This window comes from Bufo gargarizans, chromosome 4, assembly GCF_014858855.1.
Source record: "Bufo gargarizans isolate SCDJY-AF-19 chromosome 4, ASM1485885v1, whole genome shotgun sequence".
Classification (NCBI taxonomy): domain Eukaryota; kingdom Metazoa; phylum Chordata; class Amphibia; order Anura; family Bufonidae; genus Bufo; species Bufo gargarizans.
This window is the reverse complement of record NC_058083.1, coordinates 418540389-418567322: the sequence shown is the minus strand read 5'-3', so window position 1 is coordinate 418567322 and position 26934 is coordinate 418540389. Positions and strand designations below refer to the sequence as shown.

General features: G+C 47.3%; 1 protein-coding gene across 1 annotated transcript in view; it reads right to left on the bottom strand.

The window, feature by feature from the left end:
* The window catches only part of ANAPC1 (anaphase promoting complex subunit 1), a 170184-nt gene extending 153125 nt beyond the window's left edge, over positions 1–17059 (bottom strand). Inside the window, exons 1-2 of the mRNA XM_044292098.1 lie at positions 16605–17059; positions 10351–10512 (exon numbers count right to left, since the gene is read on the bottom strand). Coding sequence (XP_044148033.1) covers positions 10351–10512; positions 16605–16817 — 375 coding nt within the window. The 5' untranslated portion in view covers positions 16818–17059. The remainder of the gene's footprint in view (positions 1–10350; positions 10513–16604) is intronic.
* Positions 17060–26934: the final 9875 nt, after the last annotated feature.

The following is a 26934-nucleotide window of genomic DNA, read 5'->3' as shown; positions in this document are numbered from 1 at the left end:
ACTCTCGACCATGTGACCACGAGCGCAGGGAAGCAATGCCGCGGGAGGACGAATGGGTACGTATCTAGGGACCACGAACAAGTAGAGCCCGTCTACTTATAAAAAAGGTATATACCTTTGAATACATTGGGCATTCATCTGCTGTTTGTTGACAACCACCTCAGGCTCACACAGTTGGACCGAATGAGCTCTTTAGAGAATAGTGCAAGGCTTGCTGGAAGCACCGTATCCCAAGAGAAAAAAGTACATCTCAGGATAAAGGGGGGCATACGTACAAGTAGCCCCGTAAGCAGAGAGAATGCCAACCCACCTATGGGAGGAGAAGGCATACACGGCCCAAACAACGGATAGAGCGCACAAGAAAGTCCGCTCACTGCAAAAAATAGTCACTCAGCGAAGGATCAGCCAGAGTCCAACCGTAACAATGGAAGTGCAAAGTGCAACCTGAAAGGTAGTCATGCACAAGACTAGTACGGCATGCGATGGAACGCAAACAGTCCGCCCAGAAAAGGGGGGAAATGTACCTGGCAAACACTGCAGAGGCCTGCCCAAAAAAAGGGGAGGATGCCAAGGCCAGTACCTACTCCGGAAAAGTAGGACATACCATATTCCGCCCAGAAGGGGGCCATGCCCATGGCCGTACATATCCAGCAGAACGCAGGAAGGTCCACTTTAGTGAAAGGGGGCATGCACAGGTTATTCTATCATTAAGTGATTGTGCAAAAATCCACCCAACACCGAATGTCGCGAGAGTGCACCACTCAGCCAATGAAGGGGGACGTGTACCAGTCCAGCACAGCATAAACAAGGACAGCCGTGGATCGCGTGAGCGTGCAAAATGCCGCCCATGGAATAATGGGGGGCCATGCACAAGACCAGCACCGTATCCAATGGGAGTGCAAGCATTCCACCCAAGTTAGAGGGCATGCTCATGACCGGCAACGCATCCAGTGAGTGCAGTATTCCGCCCAGAAATGGGGGTCATGCACATGGCCAGCATCGCATCCAGTGAGAGCGCCGCCATGGATGAGAGTGTACGTATGTCGCCTGAGGAAAGGAGACATGTCCATGGCCGGGAGCGAATCCAGTGAGAGTGCGGCACACCGCCCACGGAAAGGGGGGGGGGGGGTCATGCAGATGGCCTGCAACGGATCCAGTGAGAGTGCAGTGTACCTATGAAAGGGGTTCACGCACACGGCCGGCACCGTATCCGGTGAGAGTGCAGTACGCCTATGGAAGGTTTCATGCACATGGCCGGCAGCGAATCCAGTGTTCCGCCTATGGAAGGGGAACGTGCACATGGCCGGCACCGTAACCGGGGAAAGTGCAGTATACCTCCTTATCCGGGGAGAGTGCAGTATACCTCTCATGGAAGGGGTTCATGCACATGGCCAGCACCGTATCCGGTGAGAGTGCAGTATTCCGCCTATGGAAGTGTTCATGCACATAGTCGGCAGCGAATCCAGTGAGTGCAACGTCCCGCCTGTGGAAGGGGGTCGTGCATATGGCCAACACCGCATCCGGCGAGAGTGCAGCAGTCCGCCTAGAAAAGGGGGGTCATGCATGAGGCCAGGCCGCAGCCAGGGAGAGTGCAGTATTCCGCCTAGGAAGGAGGGTCATGCACCTGCAGCCACCAGAACTGGAGTGGGTGACGAAGTCTGGTCAGAAAAAAATCTGCATGCACTTGGCCAGCGCCGTATCCCGGGAGAGGGCAAGAAAACGCCTGGGAGGCGCCGCAGCCGGGGAACACAACACACCGCCTAAGAGAGGGGGGCATGCATACAGACAGCAGTACTGAATGATGAGGCTGCCGCGTCCTGCGCAGCCCACAAGTCCAGTTATTTAAAACAAAATTATAATTTTTTTATTTTTTTTTGTATTTATTTTATTTATTAATATTACAGCCTCCCTGAGGCAGAAAGGGCGGCCACCATACAGGGGCACAGGCCGTACAGGCCCTCAGGAGCCGGCCAGTACCCAAAGGGTTAACAGGCATCTGGCCTGGGGGGCGGCGCAGCGAACCCCTGGGGGTGGGGGAACCTCCAGGCGGGAAGAATTCGGGGCCTAAATTTTAGCGTCGCCCGGCTGACCGGGGCCGCAAGTATTTAAAGTATCGGCCGGGCCTAAGCCGGCCGCGGGAGCCCCCGTACCGGTCGCGGGTGCCCACCCCGAGCGCCGGAATTGCGCGGCAGGCCGCGAAGCCTGAACAAACTATGCAGCGCCCGGCCGGCCGGAATGCACCGACGGCCGGCCGGGGCCTGTTGGAGCACAGCTCTATCCAATGCCGGCTGCGGGAGCCCACCCCGCAGCCGGAAGAATCAGGGACCCGAGAGGAGCGTGGAGGTGCGGCCCAGCAGGCCGCGATGCCTGGGCCCAAATTTGCGGCGTCCGGCCAACCGGACGGATGGTCGGCCGGGCCTAGTTAGAGCATAGTGCGCACATGCAATGCAGACCGCGGGTGCCCACCCCGCGGCCCGGAAGAGTCAGGGGCCCGAGGAAGGAACACCGGATGGTGCGGGCCAGCAGGTCGCGAAGCCTGGACTAAATTTTTGCGGCGCCCAGGATTACCCATGCCGTCAGGAGCGCAGCAGGTCCTGAGCAGCGCACCGGTAAGCGCCCCCTCTTTGCGCGCGTCCTGCACCAGCGGTATGATCTATGGCGGGGAAGAGGGAGCAGATTGCCGCCTTGCGGCACCCCAGGGACCACCCTAGGTCCAGCAGGGCCACCCTATAGCCACTCTGCTCGGATAGGCTACCAGTATGGGGGTCAGTCACGCAGGAGACCGGGGAGGGAGGGGACGTAGAGCTGGAGAAGCCACTCTCTCACCACAGATGTCTTCACCCTCGGTCCGTTCCAGCAGGGTCGCCCCTTCAGCTACTGGCACCGTAGTGGCAGGGCGCTGGAAGAGGGACTTGGCGTGCGGGCGACCCTTGCGCTGGCGGGATGCAGGGGAGCTGGGCTGCCCTGGTCCACCTTGCCTTCTGTGGGGGAGGCAGCAGTGCGTGACCGGCACTGGCGCAGCTCAACCCCGGGAGAAACAGAGAGGTCTAGTGCGTCTCTGTTGTCCCGTATTCTGGAACAAAAAGAAAAGAAAAAAGTGAAAATCAAAAATTTTAAAACAACAAAGGAGAAAACAGTGTCTTGCCTCCTTGGACACTAAGCAAAAAACTGGCAGTCTCTCTCTCCAGGCTGAGGGTATAGCTGTGGAGGAGGGGCTTAACAGTTTTCACTTAGTGTCACGCCTCCTATGGAGATGAGCTATACCCAAGGTCTTCTGTGTCCCCCAAGGAAACTGGGCGAGAAATGATGATTACTGTCACCGGTAATCATATTTTCCAGACCCCACAACAGCACCACAGAGAGAGGATCCGCCCCCAGAGAAAGGAAACCAGCAAAATAAAAAGGTGGAACCTTGTTCACAGAGCGTGAGAGGGACTCCAACCTAGGGTAGTTTATCTAATTATGTATACATTTATTTTTTTCCTCCTTGCTACACCCTGCACAACTTAAACAGAGAACCATGAAACACCAGGGAGGGAATAAGGAAGGGTGCCGTCATGGGTGGGGGGGGCACCACTTGCAGAACTTTCTTACAAACAGAAAATCAGAGGCAGAATTTAGTTGGAGTTGATAGAGACGGTAAAAGGTGTAAGGAGAAGACACGTGGCAGCCTTACAGATTTGCTAAATAAAAACATTAGCCCTTTCAGCCCAAGAGGTAGAGACTGTGCGAGTAAGAATGTGCTCTCAGGAGAACTTCCAAAAGAGGTGTAAGCCAGAGAAATAACTGTCCTAATCCATCTGGCTGGTGAACTCTTTGAGAAATCAAAAAGCGCAGAGGACTTTCTTCAATCCTTGGTTACCCTAGGTAATGTGAGGAGGAGGATCAATAAACATACCAAACTTAGGACATTTTAATACTAGACACTATACTTAAAACCCAGCATAAATGTTATAAAAGAAACCTCATATCGGTTTCTCATCAAGTGTTTATCAAAATAATCATAACAGATTTAACGAAACATCTTAGAGAAGTACTTATCTTTACAAAGAATGATCAAAACTGAAGATGATTGCTGAACACTGATTCCTTTGGTGCAGAACATATTACGAGACAGATGCCTTGATCCAAGATCCACAGGGGGCCCTTTGTTACATTACCAGAAGAACTTTAGACTTAAAAAAAAAAAAAAAAAAAAAAAGCCAAATTTCCTCGCAATCTGGCATCCATGATGGAGCTCTACCGTGGCATCTATCCCCTGGAGGAGCTTACGGATCTGTTGCAAGAGGTCCAAAAGAGCCCCCTGGACCGTTCAGACACCCTAGAGTCCCCACCACCGAAACTACAAATAGACAACCAGACAGTCACAGAACTAATCCACCTTGCCTGCATTGCCACCAAGGTAGACTGCAACCGAGACATGGCGGCACCTCAAGCACAGCTGGTCACATGCAGACATGGCGGCAGAAGCAGTAAGCCATGCAGACAGTGTTGTAGAAGCTGCCAGCTGATCAAACACTAGACTGCTCTAGATAAGCCCAGCAGCAGTAACAGCTACAATCCGAAGCAGTCATCCCAGCAAGCATAAACGCAGAAGCAACCAGCTCCATAAGCACATGAGGCGATCCAGGCATAAACTAAAAGGCAGCCGACCAGGGAGGCATAGACGCTACAGGCCCCTGAAGCACCGAGGCAGCCAACCAGGCCCCTGAAGCAGTCAACCAGATTCATACCAATTGCATAACACAAATATTTGCTGTAAAACCTATGTTCAATCCATCATAAGGTGTTCCTTGTTTCACAGTCCTGGAGGACAGGAAACCACACCTTGAAGAGATGTCCTCCTCATGAATTCAGGCCGCATGCGATGGATTCGGTGGGACTGCTTCCCCTTCAACTCCGGAATCGCGTGGCCTCACTCCCCTGGAGTAGCACACGCACCTGCCGCAAGAGCCATGTGGAAGTCCCGGACAACCACCGGCTCCTAGGGTCCTGCCAGCCCATTCTCTGGGAGATAGACCCCAGCAGATATGTTACCAATTTTTATCGTGTCAAAAAAGCCATTTTTTGTCACCTTACATCACAAAAAGTGTAATACCAAACGTTCAAACAGTCATATGCACCCTAAAATAGTACCAAACAGTCATCTCATACTGAAAAATTTGCCCCTATAAAAGACAGTCGCCCAAAATGTAAAAAAATAAATAAATAAAAACTATGGCTTTCAGAATATGGAGACATATTTTTTTTTCTTTCCAAAAATGCTTTATTATGTAAAACAAAACCTTGGTTTGTTGGTATTGTTGCATCGATAACAACCTGCTGCATAAAAATACCACATGATCGAACCTGTCAGATGAACATTGTATATATAAAAAAAAATGCCAAAACACCTATTTTTGTTACCTTGCCTCACAAAATGTGTAATATATAGAGCAACCAAAAATCATATGTACCCTAAAATAATACCAAGAAAACTGCAACATTATCCCGTAGTTTCCAAAATGGGGTCTTCTTGGGGGAATTTCTACTCTAGGGGTGCATCAGGGGGGTCTTCAAATGGGACATGGTGTCAAAAAACTAGCCAACCAAATCTGCCTTCTATAAACCATCTGGCGTTCCTTTCCTTCTGCGCCCTGTTGTGTGCCCATACAGCAGTTTGCAGGAACACACCCCATATGTGGTCGTACACTACGGAATCAGGGCAAAAAATAATGAGTTTTGTTTGGCTGTTAACCCTTGCTTTGTTAGCTGAAAAAGAAAAATTGATTAAAATGGAAAATCTGCCAATAAAGTGAAATACTGAAATTTCCTTTCCATTAATTCTTGTAGAACACCTAAAGGGTTAACAAAGTTTGTAAAATCCGTTTTGAATACCTTGAGAGGTGCAGTTTCTAAAATGGGGTCATTTTTGGGTGGTTTCTATCACGTAAGCCTCACAAAGTGACTTCAGACCTGAAATGGTCCTTAACCACCTCAGCCCCCCTAGCTTAAACCCCCTTAATGACCAGACCACTTTTTACAATTCTGCACTACACTACTTTCACGGTTTATTGCTCAGTCATACAACTTACCACCCAAATTAATTTTACCTACTTTTCTTCTCACTAATAGAGCTTTCATTTGGTGGTATTTCATTGCTGCTGACATTTTAACTTTTTTTTTTTTATATTAATCGAAATTGACCAAAACTTTTGCAAAAAATTTTTTTTTCACTTTCTGTTGTAACATTTTTCAAATAAAACTACATTTCTATATAAATTCTCTAAATGTATTGTTCTACATGTCTTTGATAATAAAAAAAATGCAATAAGTGTATATTTATTGGTTTGGGTAAAAGTTATAGCGTTTACAAACTATGGTGAAAAAATTTTATTTACGCACTTTGACTTTCTGAGCACCTGTCATGTTTCCTGAGGTTCTACAATGCCCAGACAGTAGAAACACCCCACAAATGACCCCATTTCGGAAAGTAGACACCCTAAGGCAGTGATGGCTAACCTTGGCACTCCAGCTGTGGTAAAACTACAACTCCCAAGATGCCCCCCTTGCTTGGCTGCTCTCAGAACTCTGTAGAAATAAATGCTGGGAGTCGAAATTTCACCACAACTGGAGTGCCAAGGTTAGCCATCACTGCCCTAAGGTATTCGCTCAGATAAAAGAAAAGGTGTCCCACGGCGCAAAAACCACCCAAGAGTTGGAGTGATATGGGTTGATCATTTATTTGAGCAAGTGGTACAACGCGTTTCGGGGTTTAACCCCTTCTTCAGGTACAATAGGCTTGCATCAAGCCTATTGTACCTGAAGAAGGGGTTAAACCCCGAAACGCGTTGTACCACTTGCTCAAATAAATGATCAACCCATATCACTCCAACTCTTGGGTGGTTTTTGCGCCGTGGGACACCTTTTCTTTTATCTGAACCACTGGCTCTCTGCGGGATTCCAGGCATCCCTGAACAGAAGCATCCATCCCGGGCTGCACACAATCCGTTGTGAGGAGTTCATGGCAATTTGATACACGTCCACATTAGAGTTGTGCCTAAAGTAGCACAACTCCATCAGGTGAGCCTCCCCAGTGGAGATACCTTTTTATCTATAATCTCTACGTTATTACCCTATGGTGCGCCATTCTTCTTTTTTGTTCCATAGTTGAACGACGCCTGTTTCTGACACTAAGGTATTCGCTGATAGGCATAGTGAGTTCACGGAAGTTTTTATTTTTTGTTACAAGTTAGCGGAAAAAGATATTTTTTTTTATTTATTTATAATTTTTTTTCTTACAAAGTCTCATATTTCACTAACTTGTGACAAAAAATAAAATTTTACATGAACTCACCCAAATTCCAATGAGTACCTTTAGGATTTCACAGGGCATTTTTACGCATTTGGATTCCGTGATGGGTATGATGAGTTCATGTAAGATTTAATTTTTTGTCACAAGTTAGAGGAATATGAGAAGAAAAAAATTTCCGCTAACTTGTGCCAAAAAAATAAATAAAAATCTTCTATGAACTCGCCATGCCCCTCAAAAGTGAACATTATAGCGCCACGGCCAAGTGTGCGCACAAGATCAGGCCTGATCGGGCGAACACTGTGTTTTTTGTAGCGCCTATACAACATGTCCTATTCTTCTCCGCAATTGCGGACAAGAAAAGGCATTTTCTATATAGTTCTGGCAATGTGCGGGTCCGCAAGATGCGGAAAGCACATTGCCGATGTCCGTGTTTTGCGGATCCGTGGATGGAGCCTTACAGGGGGGTGATCAATGACAGGGGGGTGATCAGGGAGTCTATATGGGGTGATCAGGGGTTAATAAGTGACCGGGGGGGGGTGTAGTGTAGTGCTTGGTGCTACTTACAGAGCTGCCTGTCCTCAGGCTGTAGATCAACTTCTGAGCTGAGGAAGGCTCACAGAAAAAGGGGAGATCTCTTGGCCTCTCAGAAGAGCTAAAATATATCCTGCACAACTCATGGAGGATAGAAGGCAGACCTCCATGGGCTCTAACTGCATGTGTTGCCAAGATGCTGCATCATTAGACACAGCACTTGGTGCTCATATATGCTGTAAAGGAGCGTGACACATGACAAAAAGGGGCAGGAGCTTCCAGGAAAGGGACGAGTCTAGAGAACAAACATGTTCATGCCGTGAAAAAATGTGGCTGTGTTCCCTCACTCATCTTCCACCTGCCAACTTCTAGTATATTTTATTCGCATCGACAGACTGCCAGCGAATGATCGCTGCTGGCAGGCTGTAGATCAACTTCTGGGCTGAGGGTTGCGTACAAGCGAAATCTCGCCTCTCGCGACATGACGCACGGATGCGTCTACGAGGAATAACCCGGCCGCCCGCAGGACGCATTAGGCGGTTAAAAAGTGGGTTTTGTCAATTTTCTGAAGAATTTCAAGATTTGCTACTAAACTTCTAAGACTTGTAACATCCCCAAAAAATAAAATGTCATTTACAAAATTATCCAAACATGAAGTAGATATATGGGGAATATAAAATAACTATTTTTGGAGTTATTGCTATTCATTATAAAATTAGAAAAATGGAAATTGCTAATTTTGGGGTAAATTTGGTATTTTTTATAAATAAAAATGAAAAAATTTTGACTCAATTTTACCACCGTCATGAAGTACAATATGTGACGAGAAAACAGCCTCAGAATGGCCTGGATAAGTCACACGTCAGATTTGCAAAAATCGGCCTGGGATTTAAGGTGAAAAGTGGCTCAGTAGTGAAGGGGTTAAAATATTTTTAAAAAAATCTCCTATGCGGTGAATGCTGTAGCAGGGAAAAAAAAAAAAAAAACCTGAATGATTCGCCATTTTTATTAGTCACCTCCCCCCCCCACCCCACCCCCCAAAAAAAAAAATAGGATACATTAGACTGTTCGATTACGGGCCGGAGGTTCCATAAAATGCGCAATGCACGCAGCTTTTTTTGGTGTTTTTTTGGGGGGATGGGATCGAGTATCACAATACTTTTTTATGGTATGAAAACCGAATCAAAATTTTAGTATAGAAACAACCCTAATGCCAACATAAAGTAGACATATGGGGAATGTTAAGTAATAAATATTTTATGAGGTATCACTATTTTAAAGGCAGAGAAATAGAAATTTTTAAAATTGCGAATTTTTCAACATTTTTGGTAAATTTGGGATTTTTTTCATAAATAAAGGTGAAATATATTGACTCAAGTTTATGACTGTCACGAGAAAACAATCTCTGAATGGCTTGGATAAGTAAAAGCGTTCCAGAGTTATTACCACATAAAGTGACATATCGGATTGGCAAAAAAAACGGCCTGGGATTTAAGGTGAAAAGTGTCTCGGTACTGAAGGGGTTAACAATGCAGACTGACTAAACAGTGCCGTTTTCATTTGTTCAATTAGAGGCCACTGCCGCACCCACCGTGTGGTCGTACCCTTATGAAACCAGATAGCAGACATTGCCCCATGCTGAGTTCAGGATTTTTTTTTTTAAAGCGGTCACCAGGCACTGATCCGCACCACTTACAGGTCTCTGTGTTTGAGAAGAACTGATCACATTAAGGGCACAGCCAGTGTATGTTACGAGCAGGCCTGACAAAGATTTTGCATGCGACTGAATGTATTGCATTATACATTTCATCATAGCAGTCATTTTATGCTGCAGATTTTTCCACACCGGGTAGATGAGATTTACTAAAATAACATCCATGTTAGGCCTCATGCATGCAAATTGTGCGGCCGCAAAAAAAAAAAGAAAGAAAACACCGATGTAGCATCGGTTTTTTGGGGAGGATCAGTTTTTTTCCACAGATCCCTTGTAATAAATGCCTATCCTTGTCCGCAAATATGAAAAAAGTAGGACATGCACTATTTTTTTTGTTGAAGGGAAACACGGACAACGGATGCGGAACACAAACGGATGAACTATCATCATTTTTTTGCTGACCCATTGAAACAAATGAGTCGTGTGCAGGAGGCCTTAGACACGCAGCAGAAAATCCACCATGTATGCTACTTGTGAACATGCCCTAAAAGGGACACCCCGACAACATAACTGCGAGAATACTTAAAATAAAATCCATACCCTTCCAGGACAGGCATGGTGGCGGGTTGCTTCTCTGACATTATGTCACCTGACCACAGAGGTCGTGGTACATTTTTCTTTGATGATATGGGCTTTGCCAAAAACGTCTCCTTTCAGACCAAATTTAAATTTTGGTACAAAAGGGAAGAACAAAAACCTACTACAAAGCAACCGACGTGGAGGAAGCGAGCAGAGACCTAGAGTGGTTTAATGGACGTCTAGTCAGAACCCACAATGACCGACATGAAGAAATAATCTCATTGTGAAGTACCTGGACAACCGGGCTGTCTACGGTGAAGGCTTTATACACTGCAGACGCGTGGAGTTTACTTCCTTTGCTCCAGATGACCATGTTCCCAGCAACATAGAGCTCTTCATCATACTCCACGTCTTCACTGGGGTCACCAACACCCCTCCGCAGCTGCCAACTTTCCTGAGGACCAGAGTAAGAAAAGTGAGGCTACACAACTGCATCACCGCAACGCTGCACCCCTGGGTGCCCCTCATTTCACACAGGCTTTATTCTGTCACATTCTGGAGGGAAAAAAAAAATCTTGGCATTTCACTGTAGTCCATAGTCCATAACCCTGTCCTAGGAGATCAGAGCCTGGTGACATTTCCTTCTTAGGGTAGGTTCACACATGGGATTTTACCTGCAAGGAACTCCTCCACATAGCGCACATCAGAAACCGCTGCGCTACAGTTTCTGTGTGGGGTCTTCATGCGGACCCGCTCTATGTTTACCTCCATCGAATGGAGCCGGGGCTCTTACAGGAGTACTAATGTCCCCTATACTGGGCCCCCAGAAGTAATAATGACCCCCCCCCATAGTGGCCTCCAGAAGAAATAAATGTCACCCCCCCCCCCCTCATAGTGGCCTCCAGAAGAAATAAATGACCCCCCCATAGTGGCTCCCAGCAGTCATAATGCCCCCCATAGTGGCTCCCAGCAGTCATGCCCTAACCAAAAAAGCCAGTGTGAAAGTAGCCTTAGTTGTGCCATTCCTTTATTACTACTGCTAGAAGTTATGAATGAATTGCTATTAGCCTTCAGTAAGGGTACAGGCGTTTCTGCACAGACTGACTCCAATCAGTGCTGCCATTTTCAGGTGCAGGTACACCCCCCCCTACTGGGTAACACCCCTCTGTACCCTTACTGAAGGCTAATAGCAATTAGTTCATAACTTCTAGTAGTAATAATAAAGGAATAGCACAACATAGAGCCATAAGAATAGATTTTACAGAATTATTATTACATGGGGAATGCAGGGAGCTAGTAAAACAGGCATGTCAGGAGTGGTGACAGGCTGTTGCACTGATGTCACTAGGGTCGTCTGGCTATGAAAAAGGCCAAATAGAGGACACGTCCTATATTACGATGGCTGCTATTCACTAGCCCCATAGAATGAAATGTGACGGCCGTCAAAGGAACGTTGTGTGAATGTAGCCTTAGGCCCCTTTCACACGAACGAGATGGATTGGCTCCGGAAACTCGCACCATTTTGCAATTTTAGTCAGTTTTGTCTACGATTGCGTACAGTTTTTTTCCACACGGGTGCAATCAGTTTTTATGCGTTTTTCACGCGTGTGATAAAAAAAACCCTGAAGGTTTACAAACAACATCTCCTAGCAACCATCAGTGAAAAGCGCATTGCATCCGGACTTGCTTGCGGATGCAATGCGTTTTTCCACTGAAGCCCCATTCACTTCTAGAATATAGAACCTGCTGCGATTCTCACGCAACGCAGAACTGATGAGTGAACAGACCCATTGAAATGTTTGGGTTAGGATTCAGTGCGGGTGCTATGTGTTCACTTCACACGCCGTACCTGCGCTGAAAACTCACTCGTGTGAAAGGGGCCTTAATGTAGGACAGTGGCGTCGCCAGTGGGGGGGCCACGGCCCCCCTACATCATGCTGTGCCCCCCCAAGTGAGCCGCCGCAGTCGGGCACAGCCAGGGAGATGAGCGCTTCTATTGCGCTCATCTCCATAGTCATCTGCTGGCCTGTGTGCTGCGGCGGTGCAGGGGAGGGAGAGGCGTGTCCCTTCCCCTTTCTCTGATAGGCTGCCGGCCTAGTGCCGGCAGCCTATCAGAGGCCGCAGGCGGCGCGATGACGTAATCGCGCCGCCTGAGCCAAACAGCGCGGGACACAGGCCAGAAGAGGCCTGCATCGCATCGCTGACATGGAGGTAAGTATGATTTTATTTTATTTTTTACAACAGTGTTACTGGCACATTGGGGGGGGGAGGGGGGGGGGGTCAGCTTGTTACTGGCCCGTTATGGGGGGGCCCTTGTTACTGGCCCGTTACGGGGGGGGGGGGGGGGGGCACTTGTTACTGGCCCGTTACGGGGGGGGGGGGCACTTGTTACTGGCCCGTTACGGGGGGGCACTTGTTACTGGCCCGTTACGGGGGGGGGGGGGGCACTTGTTACTGGCCCGTTACGGGGGGGGGGGCACTTGTTACTGGCCCGTTACGGGGTGGGGGGGCACTTGTTACTGGCCCGTTACGGGGGGGGGGGGCACTTGTTACTGGCCCGTTACGGGGGGGGGGGGGGGCACTTGTTACTGGCACGTTACGGGGGGGGGGGCACTTGTTACTGGCACGTTACGGGGGGGCACTTGTTACTGGCACGTTACGGGGGGGCACTTGTTACTGGCACGTTACGGGGGGGCACTTGTTACTGGCACGTTACGGGGGGGCACTTGTTACTGGCACGTGATGGGGGGGCACTTGTTACTGGCACGTGATGGGGGGGCACTTGTTACTGGCACGTGATGGGGGGGCACTTGTTACTGGCACGTGATGGGGGGGCACTTGTTACTGGCACGTGATGGGGGGCACTTGTTACTGGCACGTGATGGGGGGCACTTGTTACTGGCACGTGATGGGGGGCACTTGTTACTGGCACGTGATGGGGGGCACTATAGGGTCATCTACTGAGGCCACAAAGAAGGGGTATTTTATATGGGGGGCTCTGCACAGTAGCATTTTATAGGGGGGGCCCTTGTTACTGGCCCATTATGGGGGGGCCCTTGTTACTGGCCCGTTACGGGGGGGGGGGGGGCACTTGTTACTGGCCCGTTACGGGGGGGGGGGGGGCACTTGTTACTGGCCCGTTACGGGGGGGGGGGGGGGGGCACTTGTTACTGGCCCGTTACGGGGGGGGCACTTGTTACTGGCCCGTTACGGGGGGGGGGGGGGGCACTTGTTACTGGCCCGTTACGGGGGGGGGGGGGGGCACTTGTTACTGGCCCGTTACGGGGGGGGGGGGGCACTTGTTACTGGCCCGTTACGGGGGGGGGGGGGGCACTTGGTTACTGGCCCGTTACGGGGGGGGGGGGCACTTGTTACTGGCCCGTTACGGGGGGGGGGGGGGCACTTGTTACTGGCCCGTTACGGGGGGGGGGGGGGCACTTGTTACTGGCCCGTTACGGGGGGGGGGGGGGCACTTGTTACTGGCCCGTTACGGGGGGGGGGCACTTGTTACTGGCCCGTTACGGGGGGGGGGCACTTGTTACTGGCCCGTTACGGGGGGGGGCACTTGTTACTGGCCCGTTACGGGGGGGGGGCACTTGTTACTGGCCCGTTACGGGGGGGGGGGCACTTGTTACTGGCCCGTTACGGGGGGGGGGGCACTTGTTACTGGCCCGTTACGGGGGGGGGGGCACTTGTTACTGGCCCGTTACGGGGGGGGGGGGCACTTGTTACTGGCCCGTTACGGGGGGGGGGGGCACTTGTTACTGGCCCGTTACGGGGGGGGGGCACTTGTTACTGGCCCGTTACGGGGGGGGGGCACTTGTTACTGGCCCGTTACGGGGGGGGGCACTTGTTACTGGCCCGTTACGGGGGGGGCACTTGTTACTGGCCCGTGATGGGGGGGCACTTGTTACTGGCCCGTGATGGGGGGGCACTTGTTACTGGCACGTGATGGGGGGGCACTTGTTACTGGCACGTGATGGGGGGGCACTTGTTACTGGCACGTGATGGGGGGGCACTTGTTACTGGCACGTGATGGGGGGGCACTTGTTACTGGCACGTGATGGGGGGGCACTTGTTACTGGCACGTGATGGGGGGGCACTTGTTACTGGCACGTGATGGGGGGGCACTTGTTACTGGCACGTGATGGGGGGGCACTTGTTACTGGCACGTGATGGGGGGGCACTTGTTACTGGCACGTGATGGGGGGCACTTGTTACTGGCACGTGATGGGGGGGCACTTGTTACTGGCACGTGATGGGGGGGCACTTGTTACTGGCACGTGATGGGGGGGCACTTGTTACTGGCACGTGATGGGGGGGCACTTGTTACTGGCACGTGATGGGGGGCACTATAGGGTCATCTACTGAGGCCACAAAGAAGGGGTATTTTATATGGGGGGCTCTGCACAGTAGCATTTTATACTGGGACACATTATGGTGGGTACTATGGGGAAGGGGGGAGAGGAGTACTATGGAGTCATCTACGGGGGGCACTAAGAAGGGGTATTTTATACTTGCAAATTATGGGGGACACTGAGGGCATCTACTGGGGCACTATATATGGGGCATTTTATACTGGTACATTATGGGGGGCACTAGGAGGAAGGGAGGAGAGGAGCACTATGGGGGGATTTACTGGGGGCAGTATTTTACACTGGCACATTATGGGGGACATTAGCTCAACTTGGGGCATTACAAGGGGGTATTTTTTGCACTGTCACATTATAAGGAGAATTATTTCTATTGGGGGGGCATTATGGTGGGCTTTAGCACCAGCCTCTCTCTGCTCTGCTATCCCTCTGCCCCTTCTCCAAATCCTTATTATGAAATCTTTCTCATTAGGATAAAACAGAACATCAGCTCCGCCGAGCCCCCGGCCAATGTGGTAAAGTGGCGCCTGAGATCCCCAAGGGCCAAGCCAAGTAACTGTTCATGTGAAATATGTTTGTTATACACATATAGCCTACACTGTGCCCCACAATGTACAGTATACCTCTACACTGTGCCCCACAATGTACAGTATACCGCTACACTGTGCCCCACAATGTACAGTATACCGCTACACTGAGCCACACAATGTACAGTATACCTCTACACTGTGCCACACAATATACAGTATACCGCTACACTGTGCCGCACAATATACAATATACCTCTACACTGTGTAGTCTGTTCTATAAGCACCCTTGTTCTGTGGCGGTGGACAGAAAATAATCTGGAAGTGCCGCTCCCGAGACCAGGCTCTGGATCCGCCACTGGACCGCTCACAGGAGTGTACATTTCTTCTAAACTGTCATCCGTATCCTCTGACCTGCAGAAATCAGCACTCGCTCGGTAACAACTAACAGGCAGTACCTGAAGGCTGTAGCCTGGCCCTGTTACCAAAGCTAGCCAAGTGGTGTAAGGTTAAGGTACTAGTAGAGATGAGCGGCCCTTGAATCCAGATTTAAAGTTAGTTACTGCAGGATATGGATTACAGTTTAGAAATGTTAAATGTACACTCCTGTGAGTGGCGGGGAGGGAGATCTGTGGATGACACTGTTATAGAGAGGGGGATCTGTGGATGACACTGTTATAGAGAGGGGGATCTGTGGATGACACTGTTATAGAGAGGGGGATCTGTGGATGACGCATATAGCATAAGATGCTATATACGGTATGTGTCATCCACATCATCCACAGATTCCCCCCCCTCCCCCATAGCAGTGTCATCCACAGGCAGCTAGGACATGTTGAAATCTGAGTGATTTTTTTATTTATTTATTTTTTAAACCACAGAGCAGGACTTTTCTTCCCTGTTGCGGTTTTAGGTATTGGGTAAAGTATCGCAGCATTTCTAAGCGTACTTGTGTAAATATATCGTTGTTATAGCTGCCCCCCTACTTTTGTCCTGGCCCCCAGTGTGCCCCCCCAAAATTTGAAAGCTAGAGACGCCACTGATGTAGGAGGAGAGAAAATTCCTTTAAAAGGAGTTCTCGTCTTGGACAATGGGGAATATTGCTAGGATATGCCCCCATTGTCTGATAGGTGCGGGTCCCACCTCTGGGACCCGCACCTACAAGGAGAACGGAGCCAGGAAGAGTTGTGGCTGGAGGACCCCGGGTCCGTCTACCACCAGGCGCAGCTCCCCGCCTCTCCCATTTAAGTGAATGGAGTCGCACTGCGCATGCGTGGCCACCGCTCCCATTCATTTCTATAGGGCCGACGGCTCGGCTATTTTCGGCAGCTCCATAGAAATGAATGGAGGACGGCAGCGCATGCGCGGCGCACCCTCCTCAACTCCGTTCTCCTTGTAGGTGCGGGTACCAGGGGTGGGACCCGCACCTATCAGACAATGGGGGCATATCGTATGTGATGGAATACCCCTTTGACTGCAAGGGACTATAACACAGGTACCCCTCATCTGTGTGGATCCCTAGGATGCTGTGGGTTTGCGCAGTGACAGGCTCTAGGATGGACTCCTCTTGTGTGAACAGCCCCCAGGGATGCGCTGACACTTCTCTCGGAGCGGGATAAGCAGCCGTCACCGCTTATCTCGGGTACCTTGTGCTTCTCATGGATGGTTACTTCCCGCAGGGATCCCACCAGGCCCGCGGCCCCGTCGGAGGACCAGAGCTCGGAGGCGGGCTGCAGCTGCCGGAGCTGCAGGTTCAGGGCATTGGGGTGCTGCTTGCTGTGGTCACGGCCAAAAGGAACAAACTCCTGCAAATCCCCTGCTGCGATCATCGTCTGCCTCTCTTCATAGATGTGCGACATGGGTTCCAGATATCCACATTATTTCTACAAGAGGTGCAAGCAAAGTCAGCGAAGACCCGCACGTCCGGCACCGGTCCGTACCGCCAAAACTTGCAGCAACGCGCTTTACGACTGTCTTCAGTTCAGCCGCATCTCAGACCGCACAGGAGACAGTCCCCGGCCGCCTGCCCGCCACTGGTAAGAACCTAGAACAGAGTTACTGGACGTGAGAGGGTGGCAGAGTCTGGGATGAAAGAGTCACGTGTTCCCCAGCTGTCACGTGACGTTTCTCTGCCATTTCCTTTCCGCTCAGCGCGCGGAAGTGTTAGTAAGCTGCAGTACCGCACGTAGAGGGAGAGGGGGCGCTAAAGAGAGGTGGTGCGCGGGCGGGAGCCTGCCGCTGAAGGGTTAACGCTTATAAGGGGGGTGGGTGAAGGATGCGTTATGGCCACGGTTTTTGAAACCGCTGCAACATGTGAACCCAGTGAGGTTGCATAGTGTTCAAAGGATATGGACAGCTTTGTAAAAAAAAAAGAAAAAAAAACTAAACTTTTACACGAATTAATTTATATTTTGTGGAGAAAATCATTTATCCAATTGGTTCTATGTATCTTTTTTCGTTGTCGTTCTCCAGCCTGCCTCCCATGTACAGTATGCTGCTCTCAGTGACCGGGGACCTGAGGCAGTGAGGCCCCGATTATCATACACTTTCCTTTGATTGTCCGTAACATTTATTAATTCACTATAGTTATTTGATCAATTATACAATGAATTCATTATGTTTGATCTTCCTTAGGGTACTTTCACACTTGGGGCAGAGGAATCTGCCAGGACTGCCGTCAAAACGTATGCCAACTGATGGCATTTCTCAGACGGATCAGGATCCTGATCCGTCTTACAAATGCATTGAAATGCCGTCTCACGGGTGTCATCCGGAAAAACAGATCCGGCATTTATTTTTTTCACATTTTTTTCGGTCTGCGCATGGACGGATCCGGCATTGCGGTATTATGAATGCCGGATCCGGCCCTAATACATAACCTGTAGAAAAAAATGCCAGATCCAGCATTCCAGCAAAACACGGAGAGCAGCAATGTGCGTTCCGCATTTTGCGGACCGCACATTGCCGGCACTCAGAGAATATGCCTATTCTTGAACAAGAACAGGACATGTTCTATTTTTTTCAGGATCGGAAATTGCAGACCCGGAAGTGCAGGTCCGCAATTCCGATCGATGTGCGGCCCTATAGAAATGTATGGGTCTGCAAAATGCGGAATGGAATTGCGGATGTGTGAATGGACCCTTAAACTGATCAGTTCTTTTCCGGTATTGAGCTCCTAGGACGGAACTCAATGCCGGAAAAGAAAAACGCTAGTGTGAAAGTGCCCTAAACCTTTTTGCTCAAGAGACCCAGGGTATTGAAGCTGCAATTCTTATTTTGGCCAGCCGGTGGCAGGTCAACATAAGAAATTAATAATTCTAGTACCAATATGCATATATGATAAACATAATGGTACAGAATAAAAAAAAAATAGAGTTTACAAAAACTACAAAACCATAAAAAAAGTAAAAAAAAAATAAATAAAAAATTAACACCCCCCCCCCCTTCCATAGAATAAAAAGCTAAATACATAAATAACAAAACAATGTAAACATCATGTGCATGATGTGGGTTATGGGAGTTAGAATATGGTGATTTACAGTCAGGTCCATAAATATTGGGACATGGACACAATTCTAACATTTTTGGCTCTATAACCACCACAATGGATTTGAAATGAAACAAATAAGAGGTGCTTTAACTGCAGACTGTCAGCTTTAATTTGAGGGTATTTACATCCAAATCAGGGGAACGGTGCAGGAATTACAACAGTTTGCATATGTGCCTCCCACTTGTTAAGAGACCAAAAGTAATGGGACAGAATAATAATCATAAATCAAACTTTCACTTTGTAATACTTGGTTGCAAATCCTTTGCAGTCAATTACAGCCTGATGTCTGGAACACATAGACATCACCAGACGCTAGGTTTCATCACTGGTGATGCTCTGCCAGGCCTCTACTGCAACTGTCTTTAGTTCCTGCTTGTTCTTGGGGCATTTTCCCTTCAGTTTTGTCTTCAGTAAGTGAAATGTATGCTCAATCGGATTCAGGTCAGGTGATTGACTTGGCCATTGCATAACATTCCACTTCTTTCCCTTAAAAAAACTCTTTGGTTGCTTTTGCAGTATGCTTTGGGTCATTGTCCATCTGCACTGTGAAGCACGGTCCAATGAGTTCAGAAGCATTTGGCTGAATATGAGCAGATAATATTGCCTGAAACACTTCAGAATCCATCTTGCTGCTTTTGTCAGCAGTCACATCACCAATAAATACAAGAGAACCAGTTCCATTGGCAGCCATACATGCTCACGCCATGACACTACCACCACCATGCTTCACTGATGAGGTGGTATGCTTAGGATCATGTGCAGTTCCTTTCCTTCTCCATACTCTTCTCTTCCCATCACTCTGGTACAAGTTGAGTTTGGTCTCATCTGTCCATAGGATGTTGTTACAGAACTGTCAAGGCTTTTTTAGATGTGATTTGGCAAACTCTAATCTGGCCTTCCTGTTTTTGAGGCTCACCAATGGTTTACATTTTGTGGTGAACCCTCTGTATTTACTCTGGTGAAGTCTTCTCTTGATTGTTGACACACATACACCTACCTCCTGGAGAGTGTTTTTGATCTGGCTAACTGTTGTGAAAGGTGTTTTCTTCACCAGGGAAAGAATTCTTTGGTTATCCACCACAGTTGTTTTCCGTCGTCTTCCGGGTCTTTTGGTGTTGCTGAGCTCACCGTTCCTTCTTTTTAAGAATGTTCCTGTCACGGGTAAGGAAGGTAGAGAGGAAGTGCACCCCCTAAACTGCCACCCTCAACCCTGTCCCTGCCTACCTGCACCCCCCGCCCTAGGTGACGGGGTGCAACTGGGCGACGGTCTCTGACCTACGTAAGTGTAGAGCAGAGTGAACAGAGAAGGAGAGTAACAGACAGCCAAGACAGAAGGCGGTACACAAGACTAAGGCAAACGGATAGACAGGGAGGTAGATAAGACAACAGTACCCAGTGATGGGAAAGGCAATGGCTGGTCAACTAGCCGAGGTCGGTCCGGGTGGTCACGTCAATACAAGGGATGAGGCAGGAGACGAAATCCGAGAACGAGCCGAGGTCAAATCCGAGAGATAGCGTAGGTACCAAGGGAGCGGGCAAAGCGAGGTCAGGAAACAAACAAGGTCAATACCAGAGGTCAAGTAGGAAGCAATAATAATAGTACACACAGCCCTATAGACGAAAATTACAGGCAACCTGTAGCCAGCAGGCCGCCTGTATTTATAGTGGGGAGTGAGTGATCAGCTCGGCGCTCAAGGCAGACCTAGGAGCAGGGAGCCTCCCAGCTAGCAAAGCCTCCCTGGGGACGAGGCCAAACACAGATCCTCGCTCCCAAAGCTAAGCAGCAGGTCTGCGGCTGATGGGAGACCAAGTGCGCCTTTGGCGCCCCGTTACAGTTCCAAACAGTTGTTTTGGCCACGCCTAATGTTTTTGCTATCTCTCTGATGGGTTTGTTTAGTTTTTTCAGCCTAATGACGGCTTGCTTCACTGATAGTGACAGCTCTTTGGATCTCATCTTGAGAGTTGACAGCAACAGATTCCAAGTGCAAATAGCACACTTGAAATAAACTCTGAACCTTTTATCTGCTCATTGTAATTGAGATAACAAGGGAATAACACACACCTGGCCATGGAACAGCTGAGAAGCCAATTGTCCCATTACTTTTGGTCCCTTAACAAGTTGGAGGCACATATGCAAACTATTGTAATTCCTACACCGTTCACCTGATTTGGATGTAAATACCCTCAAATTAAAGCTGACAGTCTGCAGTTAAAGCACATCTTGTTTGTTTCATTTCAAATCCATTGTGGTGGTTATAGAGCCAAAAATGTTAGAATTGTGTCGATGTCCCAATATTTATGGACCTGACTGTATAAAAAAAAAATCTCAAAGTTTAAATATTTTTTTACACTATTTACACTTAAAAATTATATATATGTGATATCTTTGTAATTTTACTGCCGTAGGGACAAAACCCGTAAAACGTTTCTTTTTTTCCCAATTTCTCCCCATTTGGAATTTTTTCCCACTTCCCACTACATCGTATGCCATATTAAATGGTGGCATTAAAAAATTACAACTTGTCCCGCAAAAAATAAGTCCTCATACAGCTATGTGAACGGAAAAATAAAAAAAAGTTATGGCTCAAGGAAAATAGGGAAAAAAATGAAAACGCAAAAACGAAAACATCTCCGGTATCCTAAGGGTTAAGATTTATTAATTCATTATAGTTATTTGATCAATTATATAATTTATTATATTTGATGGTACGTAATGTTTATTTAGGCTAGTTTCACACTAGCGCTAGTAAGATCTCTGGATCCGGAAACAACATGATTGCCGTCTTGCCAAATATGCAGAGAATTGGCTGGACTAAAACCGCTGCGGCTTCATGCCAGATCTCGCTAACACTAGTGTGAAACTAGCCTATTTCATTATATAGTTATTTGATCAATCGTACAATTTCTCATATTTGATTAATAAATTTAGTAAATTATTATATTTTCATTGCTCATTATTCATTTACATTAATTATTCATTTAATTTGGTAGCCATCACTTTCTCAGGTCTTATTTTCTTTGGCATAAAAAAAGAATCGCAAGAAAGGCCTACACGAAGGCTCGTTACTGGCCCACCGGGGATCCGGGGAAATCCTCGGTGGGACCCTGCCTGGTTGAAGCCACGCCCCTCTCCTGAGAAGCCCCACCCCTCACAGACATTTCTCTCACTAGGAGCAGAGCAGAGAACTGGACTAAACAGTACGTTGTCGTTACAGGACCTGTGGTGATGTCACAGTCATGTGATCAGCCATGTGTGTGGGAGGAGTTAGGGGAACACAGGCTGTGCTGTGGAGAATGCAGAGGTACTTCATGTAGGTGTATGAAAGGTGTGTATAAACCAGGGCTATGTCAGTGTAACCATTCTATTGTACAGTTTTCTGTGTGTAATGTGCACACAGTGCTTCTATCTGTGCAATGGACATGTAGCAGAGCTGTGTGTGCAATGTATATATGGTAAACTATCTGTGTAATGGGCATGTGGTAGAGCTGTGTATGTTATCTGTATATAGTAGTGTCAGGCGGGCGCTGTGTATGGCAGCATTAAGCGGGAGCTGTGTATGGCAGCGTCAGGCGGGCACAGTGTATGGCAGCGTCAAGCAGGTGCAGTGTATGGCAGCGTTAGGCGGGCACCGTGTATGGCAGCGTCAGGTGGGCGCTGTGTATGGCAGCAGTGGTCTTATGTTTAGTATATGATGTTGGATAAATGTAAAATTGTCTACATTTATTTCTGCATGGTAGACTAGCAATGGTTTCCCTGCAGAAATATCAGTCTCATAACGTTATGCATTATATATATGTGAATTACCACAAAATTCTTACTCCTCCTCAGCTAAAACTACTCCTCAAAATTGTTAAAAGGAGTATTTTTACTCTTCTGGAAAAAATGTAGTGCGACCTCTGGTCTACATATTAATCAGCAGTGGCAGGCAGCCCCAGCTTTCTGCTGGCAAGCGCTTCTGCCTGCCGTTTCAATAGGAAGAGCAGAGCTATAGATATACAGAAGGTGGCGAGATGATCTTGATCATCTCGCCACTTAAAGGGCACTTAAAGAGCTGAACCCGGACATATCCCCATTTTCACCCAGCCAGCCCCTCTGACTTGAGCATCGGAGCAGTTCATGCTCCGATGCTCTCCTTTGCCCTGTGCTAAATCATGCAGGGCAAAGGCATTTTTTTGCAGTAAACCGGCTAGGGCAGTGCTAAAGCCCACCCAGCTTCCTCCCGGCAGTGTGTTATGATAAACAAAAGAGCCTGTGTGTTGCGCGATCTAGCGCAGGGCAAGGGAGCGCATCGGAGTATGAGATGCTCCGATGCTAGCCTCAGGGAGGCTGCCTGGGTGAAAATAAGGGGATGTCCGTGTTCATCTCTGAACCCGGACAACCCCTTTAACTTGCCCTGCAGTGATGCTAGCACTGCCATCTTTCAGTGGGCTGCAGGACCTGCATCTTGATACATGTGGTGCGGTGCCTGCGCTTCCTTCTCACTCCCTGAGCTGCACGCACGCTAGGTCCTCACAGAGCCCTGCCGCCTGCCCATATTCTAGAGTCTGCAGAGCACGGCGGCAGGCTTTTACTGTGCTCCTGAGTGTGCAGACGTGCTGGTGGTGCTGCTGTGTCCCCCATGAAACAGAACCTGCCTGTGACTCAGTGGTGGACATCACAGGTTGGCGCTAGTCCCCCAAGACTGTATAATATAATATAGGTAAATCTATAGTTTGATAAAAATATAATTTCGTATTTTACTGCATTCCCCTCTGGAAATTACAACTCCTAGCATGCCCTGTGAGATGCAAACCTTCAGGACCGGCTGGGAGTTGTAGTTTTCCTGCAACATGCTGTAATTTTATATCACAATTATGATTGAATGCTACAAAAATTTGAATAAACATGGCTAATAAAGTCATACACACCAACATACGATATCAATATAGTTCAGATCGACCCCTCAAAAAATTAGTCCTCCCACAGCTCCGTAGACGTAAATGTAAAATAAACTGTATTTTTTGTTTCATTTTGTGCTTTAGTTGCTTTTTTTTTTTTTTGTATTAACCTGTAGGATACCTAGGTTTCAAGTAAAAAAAAAAAATAAAAAAATGCAGCTTTCCCATAATAAAGTTATATAAATTTAAAAATAACAGAAAAAAAAGAAAAGACATACAGTATATTAGGAATCGCTGCATCTGTAATGATGCTCTATAAGAATATAACATGATCTATCCCCTAAGCGGTGAATGCCATTACATTTTTTAATAAAAACAGTGCCAAAACAAAGTCTAATGCAGAGCAATTTAAAAATCGTATGTACTCCGCCTCATCCTGCAAAAAGAAGCTCCTACATAAGACAACCTCCCCAAAAATTTAAAATAAATAAGGCTTTCAGAAAATGGTAGCACAAAAATATATTTTTCACTGTCTAAAACTTAAAGAGATTGTCTTATCTCAGACAATGGGCGCATATGGCTTTTCCATGTGGGTGCCACCAATATCAGTAATGGAGCCCCGCAAGGTGGTGGCTGGAGGACTCCGGTCTGGCCACCACCAAGCACGCTCCCCATAGAAGTGATTGGGAGCGCACTGCTCATGACCGACAGAAATAGCGCACAGCTATTTGTGGTGGCCCTATAGAAAATAAATGGAGGGCAGCTGCGTATGCGCAGCGCGCCCTCCACCACTTTCAGGGCTCCGTTCTTAATATAGGTGTGGGTCCCAGCGGTCTGACCCGCACCTATAAGACAATGAGGGCATATACTTGAGATGAGACAATCCCTTTAATAGAAATAAAAAAAATAATATAGACATATTAGGTATTGCTGTAACAATCTGCTCTATAAAAATGACCCCCTCAGGTGAATGCCATAAAAAAAAACACATTTTTGGTCCCCTTGCCCTAAAAAAGTGTAATATTGAACGATCAAAAAAATCATATGCACCCAAAAAATGCAACAATAAATATGTCAACTCTTCCTGCAAAAAAGGAGCCCCTACACAAGATCATTGGCAGAAAAATAAAAAATATATGGCTTTCAGAAATGGAAACATGATTTAAAAAAAAAATGCTTTATTATGTAAAAAAATAAATAAAGATAGACATATTGTCACAGTGTAGTTCACTGTTATACGGGTTACCATGTTGCTCGCTTTAGTAGCTCTTGGGCGTAATGGCTGCGGTGGATGCCGTGTAGGCTGATTACCTAATAAACGGACGAAACGCTTATTCATTGGGTACCGTGAAAATGATCATTTACTGAAAGTAGATTGTGCTGTGTAATCACCATCTGCTGCCGGCAAACAACTAGTCAGTATGGACAAGAACATTGACAGTAGTGCTCACTGCTCCCCATACAATGGAGATCACTGCATGTAAATACAGCGTTCTCCTCCGTTAAAGAGCAGGCAATTGTCGGGAAGTAACGCTTCCTTCCCAACAATCTCCTGCTCTGTCGCCCTGTGTAAAGGGACCTTAACAGATTAGGTTATCAACTACAATGAGCTGCTTAATGAGAAACAATTTCATATAGAGCAGTGCACAATACCGTTCTGTTTTGCACACTGTATTGTGTGCTAAACTGCAAATAATCATGTGCATGAGCCCGAAAAATGAACAATATTTATTTTTGATAGCTGTAGGGGGGGCCCCTAGAATATTTGCCACTGGTGGGCCCTAGCCACCCCAGTCCGACACCGCCTACACAGTAGAGGAGTGAATTGGGGGTCAGTAGCACACTAACAGCAGGGACTAGTACTGAAACATCTCCAGGGCAAGAGGGCATCAGTGATCCTGAAGTGATTCAAAGCACTATTCCACCAGAAATCACATCTCTCAAATGGAAACCTCCAAATTCTGGAACCCTATTTGTGCCTGATTTTAATGCAGACCCTGGCGTTAAATTGAATGTTGATGGATGTGGCCCAACTGACTTTTTCAAGTAGTTATGCAGACACATTTATGCACAGCACAATTTCTTTTAGAGAAATCCTTCTATGTGAAAACCAATTTGTGGCCCTCAAGCATTCAATCATATCGGCCCACACACCCTGTTCACTGCACTGCAGGGTTATGCCCAGAAACCGTTTTGAAACTCTTCTAAGATTCTGCCACTTCCATGACAACAGCCAATGTCCACCAAGCACTTCCCCTGATTATGACTGCTTGTATAAAATTTGGCCAATTTTATTAATTGTTTTTTCTGATGAGTGTGTGATAAAATTTAAGAGAATATCTGCCATCAAAACGGGCACATTATGGCATTAAATTGTATACAATGTTTGAAAGTGGATCAGGTTTTACGTGTGCCTTTCGTATAAATGAGGAAAAGGATCGTAAGCTGAATCCACCAGGGTGCCCCAAAAATTTAGGAAACAATGGAAAAAATGTATGGGAATTATTTGAGCCACCCATTTTTGCACAAGAGGAACCTATATGTAGACAATTTTTACAGCAGCATTTCCCTTTTCAAATGCCAACAATTACAAAGCTTCGGGGCATGTGGAACAATTAGGAAAGACCGCAAGGGATATCCACAAGCATTGGTCAGACAGAAATTAAAAAAGGGCAATCAGCCAGTGCCCGCTGTGGCAAACTGCTGGTAGTCACGTACAAGGATTAGAAGAAATGTTTTTGTTCTTAGTACTAGTCATACTGATGCCACCATTGCAGTGATGGAAAAAGGGGCCGCCACGGAAAACCAAAAGCCTGTTTGCATCATGAAGTTTAACAATCATATAGATGGAGTCGACTTATCAGACCAGGTCCTTCAGCCGCCAGAAAAACCTATACCTGGTACAAAAATATAGCCATTTACCTTTTTTAGCTGGCATCTTATAATTCATTTTTGCTATTCAAAGAGTCAAGTGGCATCGTGACATTTCTTTATTAACAGGAGAAAGTAATTGAGGAACTTCTCTTTTCAAATGTTAGCCCCTCATGTCCAATAGAGTCAGAACATGTGAGAAGGTGGTCAGAAAGACATTTTGTAGGCCTTTTTCCTGGAACAAATACTAGAAAAATCACTCAATGAAGTTACCACATATGTAGCACCAGGGGCGTACATAGAAATCACTGGGCCCCATAGCAAGAATAGAAATTGGGCCCCCATTCCCCGTTTATAGCCCTTCCCACTACCTATTCCAGGCCTCTCTCTTTGTTCCATGAACTATTCTTGCTGCTGCGTTTTATAATTTATGCCTTCAGGGCCGGATTGGGATTACAAAACAGCCCTGGCACACAAAATAGGTATAATAGATGCAGTGTGTACAGATGTATAGAGTATACAGCAGTGTACTGTTATGTGAGGTACGAGGTATAATAGATGCAGTGTGCACAGGTATATAGTATATACAGAAGAGCACTGATATGTGAGGTACGGGGTATAATATATGCAGTGTCTACAGGTATATAGTATATACAGCAGTGTACTGATATATGAGG